Here is a 12,661-nt window from a genome sequence, read left to right on the forward strand (position 1 = left end):
TCCTTGGTGCTCCCCCAACCTCCCCACCCTCTGAGAGCAAACAGACCCGCCCAACACACCCGGGCAGGCATGCGAAACAGAAGGGAAACTGAGGCAGGCACTGGTCTCATAACAATAGTCTAGACAAGGCCCACTTTGTCACAGCCGGTCACCCCCAGCAGTGGGATTCTGGGGTGTCTGCGGTACGGGACATTGGGTGGGGTCAGCGCTGGAGGTGAGGGGATTGCAGGGCTCAGGCCAGGGGGGCTAGAGAGGAGCAGTGCCCTGAGGGGACCCCAAGATTAAGGAAATGCCCATTGGATCCAGCAACCTGAGGGTGAGATTGGCGGGGCACCCCACATTGGACTCAACAACCAGCCCCCCTCGGGGGTCTCGCTTCTGGGTAGATTTTATTTGGATCAAGAATCTGTTACACTCTCGGGGGTGAGGGGCACTTTACAGTCTGTGGATTGGGGGGGGGTCCCCCAGAACAGCCCTGATCCCCCCTCCTTTGGGGGCGGGGGACACTGAACAATCAAGATGGCGGCTGCAGCTGCTGTCACGGCAACGTCTTCGAAAGAGGAGAAATGGTTCAGGGCCAGAGGGGAAGGGTCATGGGTCAAGGGTCAAATGGACCACAGGCCAAGGATGACATCAAAGGACCAGAGGGCCACAAGGAAAGTCAGGGGTCATAGGTCAAGGATGAGCTAGGTCCAAAGAGGCGAGAGGCCAAGATGGAGAGGTCAAAGGTCAAGAATGACACAAAAATGCCAGAGGTCAGAGTAGTGGGAGGTCAAAGGGTAAAGTCAAGGAATCGGAGATCAAGGGTGACAAGGACTCGTCAACGGGGGAAGGGGTGGGTCAGAGAGGAGCCAGCCACTCAGAGTAGGTCAGCATAGGTCAGAGGTCGCAGGGTCATTCCAAGGTTGTGGGGTCAGAGGTTGTGGGGTCATTCCAAGGGCACGGGGATTGGAGGTCACAGGGTCATGTCCGGGGTCGTAGGAGTCATGCCTGAAGTTGTGGGGGGTCAGAGGTCATGGTGTCATTCCAAGGTGGTGGGGTCAGAGGTCATGGGGCCATGCCTGAAGTCACAGGGTTCGGGGGTCATGGGGTCAGAGGTCATGACGGAGGTGGCGGGGGCTACTCGCAGGCGAGTTTCCCGTCGAAGCTGGACAGGCAGATGGCGAAGGCCTGCAGGGCGCAGAGGGGGGCGCGATAGTCCATGGTGAAGACATCGGGCGCCACCCGGCCAAACTGCAGCACGATGTACTCGGCTGGGGGGAGAAGGGGACGGGGGGTTAGTGTGTGGGGCACAGCCCCCCAGAATCTCCCCAACCCTCAACCCAGACACCCCCTGTTCGCCCTGATGCCCCCCAATCTGCACCCCACTGGTCTCCTCAAATCCCCCCAGTTCCCCCTGATCCCCCCCAAATCCCCCCGATCCTCACCCCAGATACCCCCCAAACCTGCCCCATTGGTCTCCTCCAATCCCCACCAGTTCCCCCTGATCCCCCCCAAATCCCCCCGATCCTCACCCCAAATACCCCCCAACCTGCCCCACTGGTCTTCTCAAATTCCTCCCAGTTCCCCCTGATCCCCCCAAATTCCCCTGATCCACACCCCAGATACCCCCCAATCCACCCCTTTGGCCTCCTCAAATCCCCTCAGTTCCCTCCAATACCCCCAATCCTCAGCCCAGATACCCCCTGCCCCACCCCACCAGCCTCCCCAAATCCCCATGACCCCCCCCAATTGCCCACAATCCATCCCAACAGCATCCCCAAATCCCCCCAGTCCTCACCCCCAAATACCACTCAACCCACCCCACCGGTCTCCCCAAATCCCTCCAATCTGCCCCTCCAGCCCTGATCTGTCTCCAACGCCCCCCAATCCACCCCCTCATCCCGCAAACTGCAGCACGGTGTGCTCTGCTAGGGGCTGAGTGTGTGGGGCACAGACCCCCAAATCCAGCCCAACCCCGCCCCAAGCCCTGTCCTGCCCCCAACATACCTAACAGTCGATGGGGGGGGAGAGAGAGGCACAGCCCTGATCTCTCCCTCATTGCCTCCCCTCTTCTCCCCCCAGCTGCCCCATGGCTCCCCCCATGTCCCCCTGCACTCACAGTCATGGTCGGGGACGATCTGGAAGTTCTTGACGGAGGCCTGGGTGACGCGGCCGTGGAAGTTGAGCACGTATGACTGGGTCTCCTCGTTCCAGGCCGGCACCTTGTTCTGCAGAACCAGCAGGTTCTGGAGGTTCCGGTTCTGGAACCGGGTCAGCAGGGTCTCGTGTTCCTGGAGAGAGATAGCGAGCCACGGGGGTGGGGTGTGCCAGAGCCCGGCGCTGCGAGCTTCCCTCCAGCAGTGCCCCGGCTGGGGTTCCCCGGCGCTGCGCGCTTCCCCACAGGAGTGCCCTGGCTGGGGTTCCCCGGCGCTGCGAGCTTCCCCACAGCAGTGCCCCGGCTGGGGTTCCCCGGCGCTGCGCGCTTCCCCACAGGAGTGCCCTGGCTGGGGTTCCACGGTGCTGCGCGCTTCCCCACAGCAGTGCCCTGGCTGGGGCTTCCAGGCTCTGCGAGCTTTCCCACAGCAGTGTCTCGGTTGGGGTCCCCTGGTGCTGCAAGCTTCCACAAAGCAGTGTCCCCCAAGCAGTGCCACACCTGAGGTCTCCTGGCTCTGCGAGCTTCCCCACAGCAGTGCCCCAGCTGGGGCTCTCAGGCTCTGCGAGCGTCCCTGCAGCAGTGCCCTGGCTGGGGTTCCTCAGTGCTGCGAGCTTCTCCACAGCAGTGCCCCAGCCGGGGTTCCCTGGCGCTGTGGCTTCCCCACAGCAGTGCCCTGGCTGGGGTTCCCCGGCACTGCGAGCTTCCCTACAGCAGTGCCTCAGCTGGGGTTCCCTGTTGCTGTGAGCTTCCCCGCAGCAGTGCCCTGGCTGGGGTTCCACGGCGCTGCGAGCTTCTCCACAGCAGTGCCCTGGCTGGGGCTTCCAGGCTCTGCGAGCTTCCCCACAGCAGTGTCTCGGTTGGGGTCCCCTGGTGCTGCAAGCTTCCACACAGCAGTGTCCCCAAAGCAGTGCCACACCTGAGGTCTCCTGGCTCTGCGAGCTTCCCCACAGCAGTGCCCCAGCTGGGGCTCTCAGGCTCTGCGAGCGTCCCTGCAGCAGTGCCCTGGCTGGGGTTCCCCAGTGCTGCGAGCTTCCCCACAGCAGTGCCCCAGCCGGGGTTCTCCGGCGCTGTGAGCTTCCCCACAGCAGTGCCCTGGCTGGGGTTCCCCGGCACTGCGAGCTTCCCTACAGCAGTGCCCTGGCTGGGGTTCCCCGGCACTGCGAGCTTCCCCACAGCAGTGCCCTGGCTGGGGTTCCCCGGCACTGCGAGCTTCCCTACAGCAGTGCCTCAGCTGGGGTTCCCTGGTGCTGTGAGCTTCCCTGCAGCAATGCCCCGGTTGGGGTTCCCTGGCGCTGCGAGCTTCCCCGCAGCAGTGCCATGGCCGGGGTTTCCTGGTGCTATGAGCTTCCTCGCAGCAGTGCTCCAGCCAGCATTCCCTAGCGCTGCGAGCTTCCCTGCAGCAGTGCTCCGGCTAGGATTCCCCAGCGCTGAGAGCTTCCACCCAGCAGTGCCCCAGCCAGCGTTCCCCAGCAGCCTCACGTTTTTCGGGCGGATGCTGATTCTCTCATTGTCTGTGTTCATGCCGGGGATAATCACAGTCATTTTTCGGGGTCCCCTGAACCCCAACACATTGGTCTCCTGTTGTAAGGAGCAGCAGAGAATCTATGACGCCATTGTCCCCCAGTATTCTCCCACCCCAAAAACCCTCCACACCCTCTTCATATCCGTGACAACAGCCAGCTGGGGTTCCCAGCGCTGCGAGCTTCCCTGCAGCAGTGCCCCCAGCTGGGGACGCTGGCGCTGCGAGCTTCCCCATAGCAGTGACCCAGCTGAGGACACCAACGCTGTGAGCTTCCCCACAGCAGTGCCCCAGGTCCAAGGATTTCTCACATACGTAGCAAATGGCTGCCAACTCCTGCCGGATCGGAGTTGTTTCGGGGACGAAGGGTTTTTTATCTGGATTTGTCCCATTATCAAACACCGTGAACCTGGTGCCCAGCATGTTGGACCTGCCAGGAGATCAGAAAGGCCTGGTCACCTGGAGACCCCTCGCCCTGCGCTGAGATGCGACCGCCTCTGGGGTGGGGCCCGGGGTCTGGGTATATGGGGACCCCTTGCCTGGGTGGAGACGATACCACTTCTGAGGTGGGGCCCGGGGGCTGGGTATATGGGGACCCCTCGCCCGGCTGGAGATGCGGCCTCTCTGGGGTGGGGCCCGGGGGCTGGGTATACGGGGACCCCTCGCCCGGCTGGAGATGCGGCCTCTCTGGGGTGGGGCCCGGGGGCTGGGTATACGGGGACCCCTCGCCCGGGTGGAGATGCGGCCTCTCTGGGGTGGGGCCCGGGGGCTGGGTATATGGGGACCCCTTGCCTGGGTGGAGACGATACCGCTTCTGGGGTGGGGCCCGGGGGCTGGGTATACGGGGATCCCTCGCCCCAGGCGGAGACGCGACCGCCTCTGGGGTGGGGCCCGGGGGCTGGGTATATGGGGACCCCTCGCCTGGGTGGAGACGCGACCGCTTCTGGGGTGGGGCCTGGGGTCTGAGTATACGGGGATCCCTCGCCCCAGGCGGAGACGCGACCGCCTCTGGGGTGGGGCCTGGGGGCTGGGTATACGGGGACCCCTCGTCCTGTGCTGAGATGTGACTGCCTCTGGGATGGGGCCCGGGGGCTGGGTATACAGGGACCCCTCATCCAGGCAGAAATGCGGCCTCTCTGGGGTGGGTGCAGGTCCCACCTGACTTTCCCGATGAAGCCGTCCCCGCCCCGGGACAGGTCGATGGGGTCGAGGGAAATGAGGTAATTGGAGGTTTTGCTTTTCTTTCTCTTCCGGCCAGACATGAGAAACAGCTGAGAGAGACAGAAATGAACAACCTGCCCCGGCCTCTGCCCCACAGTCCCCTCTTTTTCACTGCCTCCCCCTCGCCTCTGCCCCACGGCGCCCCCCTCTTCCGCTGCCTCCCCCTGGCCTCTGCCCCGCAGCACCCACCTCTTCCGCTGCCTTCCCTCAGCCTGCGCCCCACAGCTCCCCGCTTCTCTTCCTCCCCCCACTGCTATCCCCCCCACCCCGGTACCTTCCTCCCGTCGTCTCTCTCCAGGTGGAGGTAGTAGAAGGGGAAGACGCCCTTGTCCACCCCCTTGCGGTCCCGGCTGATGCGGCACTGGATGGTCACTCCGGGGGGCGCCGGGCGCAGCACAAACCCCTGCAGCTCCTCTGGCCGCGGGGGCTGCGGGGTCCCTGGCGCCTCCTCCGGCAGCTGTTGGGGAGGGAGAGGGGTGAAGCCTGTGGGGGGAGTGGTGACGAGAGGCCAGGCCTTGTGTGCCCGGGGTGGGTATCACAGGGCCGGGGGCAAACGCCCAAGGCAGATACTAGTACAGGAGGCGTGTGTGTCGCACGGGGGCCTCGTGCAAAGAGATGCGAGGGGCCATCCCGGTGGGAGAGAGCCAGGCGTGGGGGCCCTTACGCTGGGGGTGTCAGCCTCCGGCGCGGGCTCCAGGGATCTGCAGAGGATGTTGAAGTCTCCTTCCTCGTCCTCGTCGCTCCCAGGGGGGCTGCCAAGAGATCCTAGGGGGGAAATGGGAGGGAAGGTCAGAGAAAGCCCCGGCCCCCTTCCCCCCAAAGCCACCCTGAGTGCCTACCCCTATCCCCGCCGGGAGCTCCCCCCACCTCTCCGCTCTGTCCCAGAATCCTTTGTACTGAGCCCAACCCGGGCCCCCATCAGCACAGAGGGGTCAATCGATCCACCCCCCCCAGCCTTTCCTACCCACAATGCCCCTCTCCCTTGCCCCCCCCAACTTACCTCTGCTGGGGAGCTTCCTGTCCTGTCTTCTCCTGACGGGGGAAGGGGGTATGGGGGGGTCCTGGGGCGGTTGCCCCTCCGCCTCCGAGTCTCCCTCCTGGGCTGACTCCCAGCCTGCAGCACCGGCCTCCGGGGGGGCGTCCCCATCGCTGCTGTCCTGAGGGTCTGGGGGGGTGGCGGGGGTTAGTGCTGGAGGAGACGTCCCCTGCACTGGAGCCAGTCTCGCCCCAGCCTTGCACGGTCGCTTGGCAGTGAAACCCCCTCGTGCCCACTCACGCACAAGGGCTGCACCTCCACCCCCCTTGCACGCCCAGCTGCATGCCCCTCTCCCCCGCCTCAGCTCGTTGCCACCCCCTCGAACATCCAGTCCCACCCCACCATCTCACTGCCCCCCCTCAGATCCCCGCAGTGCCCCACCTCTGAACTCCACAATGACAGAGGGGACTCGCTCCCCTTGTGCGGGCGACAGCGCCTTTGGCTTCGAGCTCCGGGAGTGTCGGGCGTCGGCGTGGCCAGCTGTGGGGCAGAGAGAGGGCCAGGGTAGAGGTGGGGGGGTCAAAGGGTGCGCTGCTCCCGTTAAAAGCCAGGCCAGGAGCTTCATAGCAACCGTTGCTAAGGGGTTAGGGGTGTGACAACACAGCAACAAAGTAGGGCACCCGCTGCAACGGTTGCATAGCAACGGAATGGTGTATGCAACATGGCAACGGTTGCATAGCTACGGAACGGTGCATGCAGCATGGCAACGGTTGCATAGCAACACAAAGTGCACAGATTATGGTGTACATGTGTGGCAATGGTTCCACGGCAACGGCTGCCCCCATTTCCCGCCACGGCCAGACCGACAGCCTGCGCTCACCCCCGCTCCGCCGGGCCGGCCAGCCCTTGCGTGTGGAGCTGGGCGCCGCCATGGCCTTGTTGACGGGCCGTGTGTCCTCCAGGATGGCCTCTTCCAGCTCCGCGTCGGACGCACCTGGATGGGGAAGGCAGAGAGTGACTGGGCGGGCGGAGCTGGGGGGGTCCCACCGGGGACTGGCCCCGCACCAAGGATCTGCCCATCCCGTTACCTGCGGCCTCCCCCCCGGCTCGCGGGCCCCTGTCCAGGTGCACGGAGCTGCCCCAGGCGTCAGCGGGGCGATGGGCCTCCGGGACCGACTCCACCAGGAAGGGGTTGCTGGTTCCTGCGGGCAGAGAGAGTCCGTCACCTCCTGTGCAACCAGCCCCGCCCCCAGCAGACAAGCCCCGCCCCACTGGGTGAGCCAAGGGGCACTCTGCCATGCTACAGTTTAGAGTGGGTGGGGCCTAATGGCCATCGGCCACACCCCCAAACGCCACACCCTCTTGCCTGAGCCTAACTACTGGAAACCCCGCCCACAACAGACAAGCCACACCCATTCCCTGCCCTATTTTGGTTAAGAGGGGGAGCAGTTCTGCCCTCTGTATTAGGTCACCTGCTAGTGGGTGGAGCCTAATTGCTAACAGCCCCGCCCACAAATCACACACCACGCCCACATATACCACACCTCTTCTCTCTTTTTCCTATGGGATGGTTTCCTGCACTACAACTGGTAGAGGTGCGGCCTAATTCTTGGAAGCCCCGCCCACTCTTAGCAAGCCACACCCCCTAGAAGACCCACCCCTTCCATCTCTCTCTTGACTGACAGAGGGATACCAGGACAGCCACCCCCTCTGTCGTGGAAGTGACTTTTGTTTAGGAAGCCCCGCCCCAGTCGACAAGCTACGCCCCATGGACAAATCTGCGTGGGATTTCACCAGCCGGCCAATCATCCCAGTAGGGGAGGGCCTAGCCCCTAAGCCCCACCCACCCGGTGAAGAACCAGAGCTGAGACCCGGGGAGAACTCGTTACATGGGTGGGGACGGACGGACACCCCTCACCGTTGCAGAGGCTGTGGTCACTGCAGGACTCCATCAGAGGGGTGCGCTCCTCAGGCCGGCGGCCCCGGCGGCCTGTCACCTTGGCGTCGGGGTTGGCCTGGACCATGAGCGGCTCCTGGCGCTTCCGACGCTGCTTCTTCTCAAAGATGCGGCGCTGGGGGTGGGGGGAAAGGGGCAGGAAAGGAGAACAGGCCCTGGAGGCACCGCCCTGGGGGGACACCCCCCGCACGCCAGCCTCAGCCCCGATCCCCTCGATCCCAGACCACTCGGGGGTTCTGCTCCCAGCCCCGATCCCCTTGGTCCCAGAACGCGGCATCACTCCCAGCCCCGATCCCCTCAATCCCAGAACCTCCCAGGGGACAGGGGGCACCGGTCCCAAGCCCTAACCCCTCGGTCCCAGAACCCGCCGGGGGGCAGGGGGCACCACTCCCAGCCCCAATCCCCTCGATCCCAGAACCCCCCGGGGGCACCGCTCCCAGCCATGATCCCCTCATTCCCAGAACCCCCCCGGGGGACAGGGGGCACCAGTCCCAGCCCCAATCCCCTCGATCCCAGAACCCCCCGTGGGCACCGCTCCCAGCCATGATCCCCTCATTCCCAGAATCCTCCAGGGGACAGGGGGCACCAGTCCCAGCCCTGATCCCCTCAATCCCAGAACCCCCCGGGGGGCGAGTGGCACCAGTTCCAGCCCTGATCCCCTCGATCTCAGAACCTCCCGGGGGGCGAGTGGCACCAGTTCCAGCCCTGATCCCCTCGATCTCAGAACCCCCCGGGGGGCGAGTGGCACCAGTCCCAGCCCTGATCCCCTCGATCCCAGAACCCCCTAGGTGGTGTGAGGGCACCGCCCTGGGGGCACCTACCTGCAGCTCCAGCTTCTGCTGCCGCAGGGACGCGGGCTCCTCGCCCAGGCCACTGGAAGAGAAGGAGCCGGGGGCGTCGGGCGGCGAGGCAGGGCGGGAGGGCAGGCGCCGGTAGGAGCTCCGCGCCATCTCGCCGCCGGGGCACCCTGGGGCCACCCCAGCAGACCCTGCCTTCGCCAGGCCCAGGGGCGGCCACGGTGTGTGTGTGGGGGGTTCCGATCGCCACGGCGCCAGGGTTTGTGATGTCATAGGAGCCCCCAGACGTACCCCAACCATGCAGCGCTGGAATGGGGTGTGGGGGCTGGGACTATGGGGGACCCCTCGTCCAGTGCTGGGATGTGGCTGACTCTGGGATGGGACAGGGGGCTGGGTCTATGGGGACCCCTCATCCGGTGCTGGGACGTGGCCCCTCAGGGATGGGGCGCAGGGGCTGGGTATATGGGGCACCCCTCGCCCGGTGCTGGGATGCAGCCCCTCTGGGGTGGGGCAGGGGGCTGGGGCTATGGGGTCCCCTCGCCCAGCGCTGGGACATGGTCCCTCTGGGATGGGGTGGGAGAGATAGGTCTATGGGGGACCCCTCGCCCGGCGCTGGGACATGGCCCCTTTGGGATGGGGCGCGGGGGATGGGGCTATGGGGACCCCTCACCCGGCGCTGGGACATGGCCCCTCTGGGATGGGGCGCAGGGGCTGGGTATATGGGGCACCCCTCGCCCGGTGCTGGGATGCAGCCCCTCTGGGGTGGGGCAGGGGGCTGGGTACATGTGGACCCCTCGCCTGGCACTGGGACATGGACCCTCTGGGATGGGGTGGGGGGGATAGGTATATGGGGGACCCCTCGCCCGGCACTGGGACACGGCCCCTCTGGGATGGGGTGCAGGGGATGGGTCTATGGGGGACCCCTCGCCCGGTGCTGGGATCTGGCCCCTCTGGGGTGGGGTCACAATGCAGGGGGTATCTAAGGAGGGGAATTTGTCGGCCTTGGCCTGGGGAGGCCCCTGGAAGGGTCTAAGAGATCCTGGAGGGGGGCAGAGTAGAGACCCCCTGCAAGGAAGGACCCAGTAAGCAGGGAAGGGGGAGTGAGGGAAGCAACGACTGCTTATTAAGCCCCCACCCCCGCCCTGATAAAGCAGGATTAGCTCATTAGGGATTAACGAGGACTGGATGGGCTGAGTGCACAGACACACACCCCTGCACACAATACACCCCTCCCGCACACTGCCCCCCTACCCCTTAATGCATCCCCGTCCCCTTCCAATCCCCAAGCTTACGTGTGTTCCCGCCCTGCCGCGTTCATGGTGCGGGGGGGTGGGTGGGGTGGCCGAACTCCAGCTGGGCCTGGAGAAGAGAAAAATTCACTGAGTGCCACACGCCCCCTGTGCCCTCCCTCGTCACAGAGAGGGAAACTGAGGCATGGGGAGGTGACGGACTTGTTCATGGTTTCCCTTTGGACACATGGAAACCAGGAGTCATGGCTTCCAGCCCCTCCCTCCCTCAGCTCTAACCATTAGACTCCCCTCCCCTCCCCGAAATGGAGGAGAGAACCCAGGAGTCCTGGCTCCCAGCCCCCCTGACTCTAATCAGTAGACCCCACTCCCCTCTCAGAGGTGGGAAGAGAACCCAGGAGTCCTGGCTCCCAGCCCCTCTTTTCATTCTGGCTGTCAGTCTTCAGGAATAGGAGAGGGGCGTCCCCCCCACACTCCCACCCCAATCTCAGACCTGCGAGCGTTGAGGGGAACAGGGACACCGGCTCCGGGTCTGGCTCCAGCTTTGGCTCTGGCAGGTCTGACCTGGGGTGGGGGGAGGGAAGGATGAGATCTCCAGCCCCCGGTGCGGGGAGGCCATCGGATTGTCTCCTCCATAATCGGCTTTGGTTTCTTATCCCGCCAGGCCCTGTGGCTGGCTTTAAGGGTTCCCAGGGTGCACAGGGCCAGGGCCAAGACAGGCCCTGCACCAGCTGCGATCAGGGCCCCGTCGCTGCCTGGACCCACGGCGGGAGAGAGCCCCTGCCCTGGTGGGCTGGCAGCAAAGGGCAGGGCAGGCCCATGATTTTGGGGGTCACCTCAGAGGGGATCAGCTAACCGGCAGGGAAGGGGATAGGAGGGTGTCTGTGTGTGTGTGTGGGGGGGTCGTGTGGACCCATTTCCTGCCCCTCATGTCCCTTTACACACCCACCCCCTCTGCCCCCAACCCGAGCTGGTCCCAGGCCCCTTCGCTGCCAGGGAGGGGGCAGGGGGAATCACCCCATGCTGCTTGGGGTCAGATCATCCCCCTCCCGCCCCTCACTGCAACGGGGGACCTCACAGCAACCCCCCCACCCTGCACTGCACAGACACCCTCCATCACCTCTCGGGGGGCCAAACACTTCGCTGCCTTCTGATTGGATGGTGGTCACTGTGGCAGCGCTGGGCAACAAGGGATGAAGGAGAATTTCCTCCTGGACTCTTGCATTTCCTCTGTAGGGACTGGCTGGTTCAGGGGGGCAGGAAATGGGGCACGGGGGCCTGTCTCCTCTAGGGGTTGCCGGCTCCCACCCGGCCCCAGGGCAGGGACTGGCTGGCTCAGGGGGGCAGGGAATGGGGCATGGGGCCTGTCCCCTCTAGGGGGCGCCGGCTCCCATCCAGCCCCAGGGTGGGAGATGGGCTGGCTCAGGGGGCAGGGAAAGGGAATGGGGGCAGCGCTGTCCCCTCTACCCTAATTGCCCCTTCCTGTCCCCAGTTGCCATTTAAGTCTCTCTTGCCCCTGTCCCGGGGTGGAGAATTCTGCCTTCCCGAGCAGTGAATTTGGACAGGATGGGGGCGATGTCGTTTCACTGTGGTCCTGCGCTCGCCCTGCGTTGCCTGGGGAAGCGCGTGGGCTGCCACTGGGAGCAGCGCGAGGAGCTGGGAGCGCTGGTGCTGGAGATCAGGTCCAACGCCAACACCATGGTCACCCCAAGCGCCAGGGCTTGCTGAAGAGGACCCTGATGGCCGCTGTCCACTCGCCGTACGTGGCAACCCTGAAGCATAAACCGGATCAGGGTAAAGCCTTCAAACTGACCAGCAAGTGGGATGTCAGCAACCACTTCTTTGCCGGGGGCGGCTTCGCCCATTTTGCCGACTGGCGGTTCGTCCACTGGGCCCGGGTCAATGGCATCCCGCTCAACGGAGCCGTCCACCACGCCAACGAGACCCTGCCCCACGTGCTGTGCAGCTGCAAGCCCCACTCCAAAGCCTGGCCGCTGTGCCACAAGGCCGTCCAGAACCGCCCGGGGAAAGCCATTGCCCCACACCTGAACCACACCAGGCCTGGTACCGACAGCCAGCTGCCACCCGACGTCGGCGACACTAACGAGGCCCAGGAAAATAATCTTCCTTGTTGACGTCGTGGTCTCCTTTGAGAACAGGACCCCGGCCTTTCACGAAGCCCTGGCTCGTGAGCTGGAAAAGTATGTGCCCCCCGGCCGACGCCCTGCAAGCGAGGTGCAGATGGACGCCCTGATCGTCGGAGCCCCGGGCGCCTGGGAGCCCTGCCACAAGCGTGTGCTGCGGACCTGCGGGATTGGTCGATGCTACGCACGGCTCGTGTGACACCCTCCGCTGGTCCAGGCACATCTACCCCGGACACGTCGCCGGCTACTGACCGTCCCAGGAGGCCTTAGTCGGAGCCACATTGAGCATCAACTACGAGAAAGGGACCGAGAGACTTTGTCTGTTGGACCAGAGGAACTGGACCCATCCACTCAGTGGACGTTAAATCTCAGCAAATGAGGGTCAATCTGTCCTTGTCATCGTATCCACTCGTTACACTCCACGCCAGAGCGTGGTCATTGTATGGGCAACAGACCCTCCTATCTCCACACCTTGGCCCCCACTCAGGGACATTGCAGATGACGGGTTCCTGATGCCACCTGATCTTCCCCTGATCACCAGATCCCTGGACGCTAGTCCCTGATCACCAGAAACTTCTACAACTAAACTCCGCGCCGCTGGCTGCTCTTAAACAGCCTCCTGATGGAGTCACCTCCTCGGGTGGGGGCAGGGAGCGCGGCCCT

At 64.7% G+C, this 12,661-nt stretch overlaps 1 protein-coding gene across 3 annotated transcripts; it reads right to left on the reverse strand.

Annotated features, from left to right (window-relative positions):
* Positions 1-372: 372 nt before the first annotated feature.
* Positions 373-12,651, reverse strand: TULP2 (TUB like protein 2). 3 transcript variants are annotated; one of them, XM_050927696.1, is made up of 15 exons: positions 11,900-12,651; positions 9,900-9,966; positions 8,632-8,683; positions 7,772-7,925; positions 6,942-7,055; positions 6,734-6,847; positions 6,295-6,393; positions 5,878-6,042; positions 5,542-5,642; positions 5,152-5,334; positions 4,815-4,927; positions 3,972-4,086; positions 3,617-3,715; positions 2,102-2,273; positions 373-1,253 (listed from the first exon to the last, which is right to left on the reverse strand). In XM_050927696.1, exons 2-15 carry the CDS (start codon positions 9,923-9,925, stop codon positions 1,120-1,122), a joined length of 1,641 nt encoding a protein of 546 aa, XP_050783653.1. In that variant the 5' UTR covers positions 9,926-9,966; positions 11,900-12,651; the 3' UTR covers positions 373-1,119. The 3 variants fall into 3 exon arrangements, with proteins under 3 accessions (XP_050783653.1, XP_050783651.1, XP_050783652.1); XM_050927694.1 differs by lacking the exon at positions 11,900-12,651 and having other exon boundaries at positions 8,632-9,956; XM_050927695.1 differs by lacking the exon at positions 11,900-12,651 and having other exon boundaries at positions 7,772-8,483; positions 8,538-9,956.
* Positions 12,652-12,661: the final 10 nt, after the last annotated feature.

Source organism: Gopherus flavomarginatus, chromosome 18, assembly GCF_025201925.1.
Source record: "Gopherus flavomarginatus isolate rGopFla2 chromosome 18, rGopFla2.mat.asm, whole genome shotgun sequence".
NCBI classification, from domain to species: domain Eukaryota; kingdom Metazoa; phylum Chordata; order Testudines; family Testudinidae; genus Gopherus; species Gopherus flavomarginatus.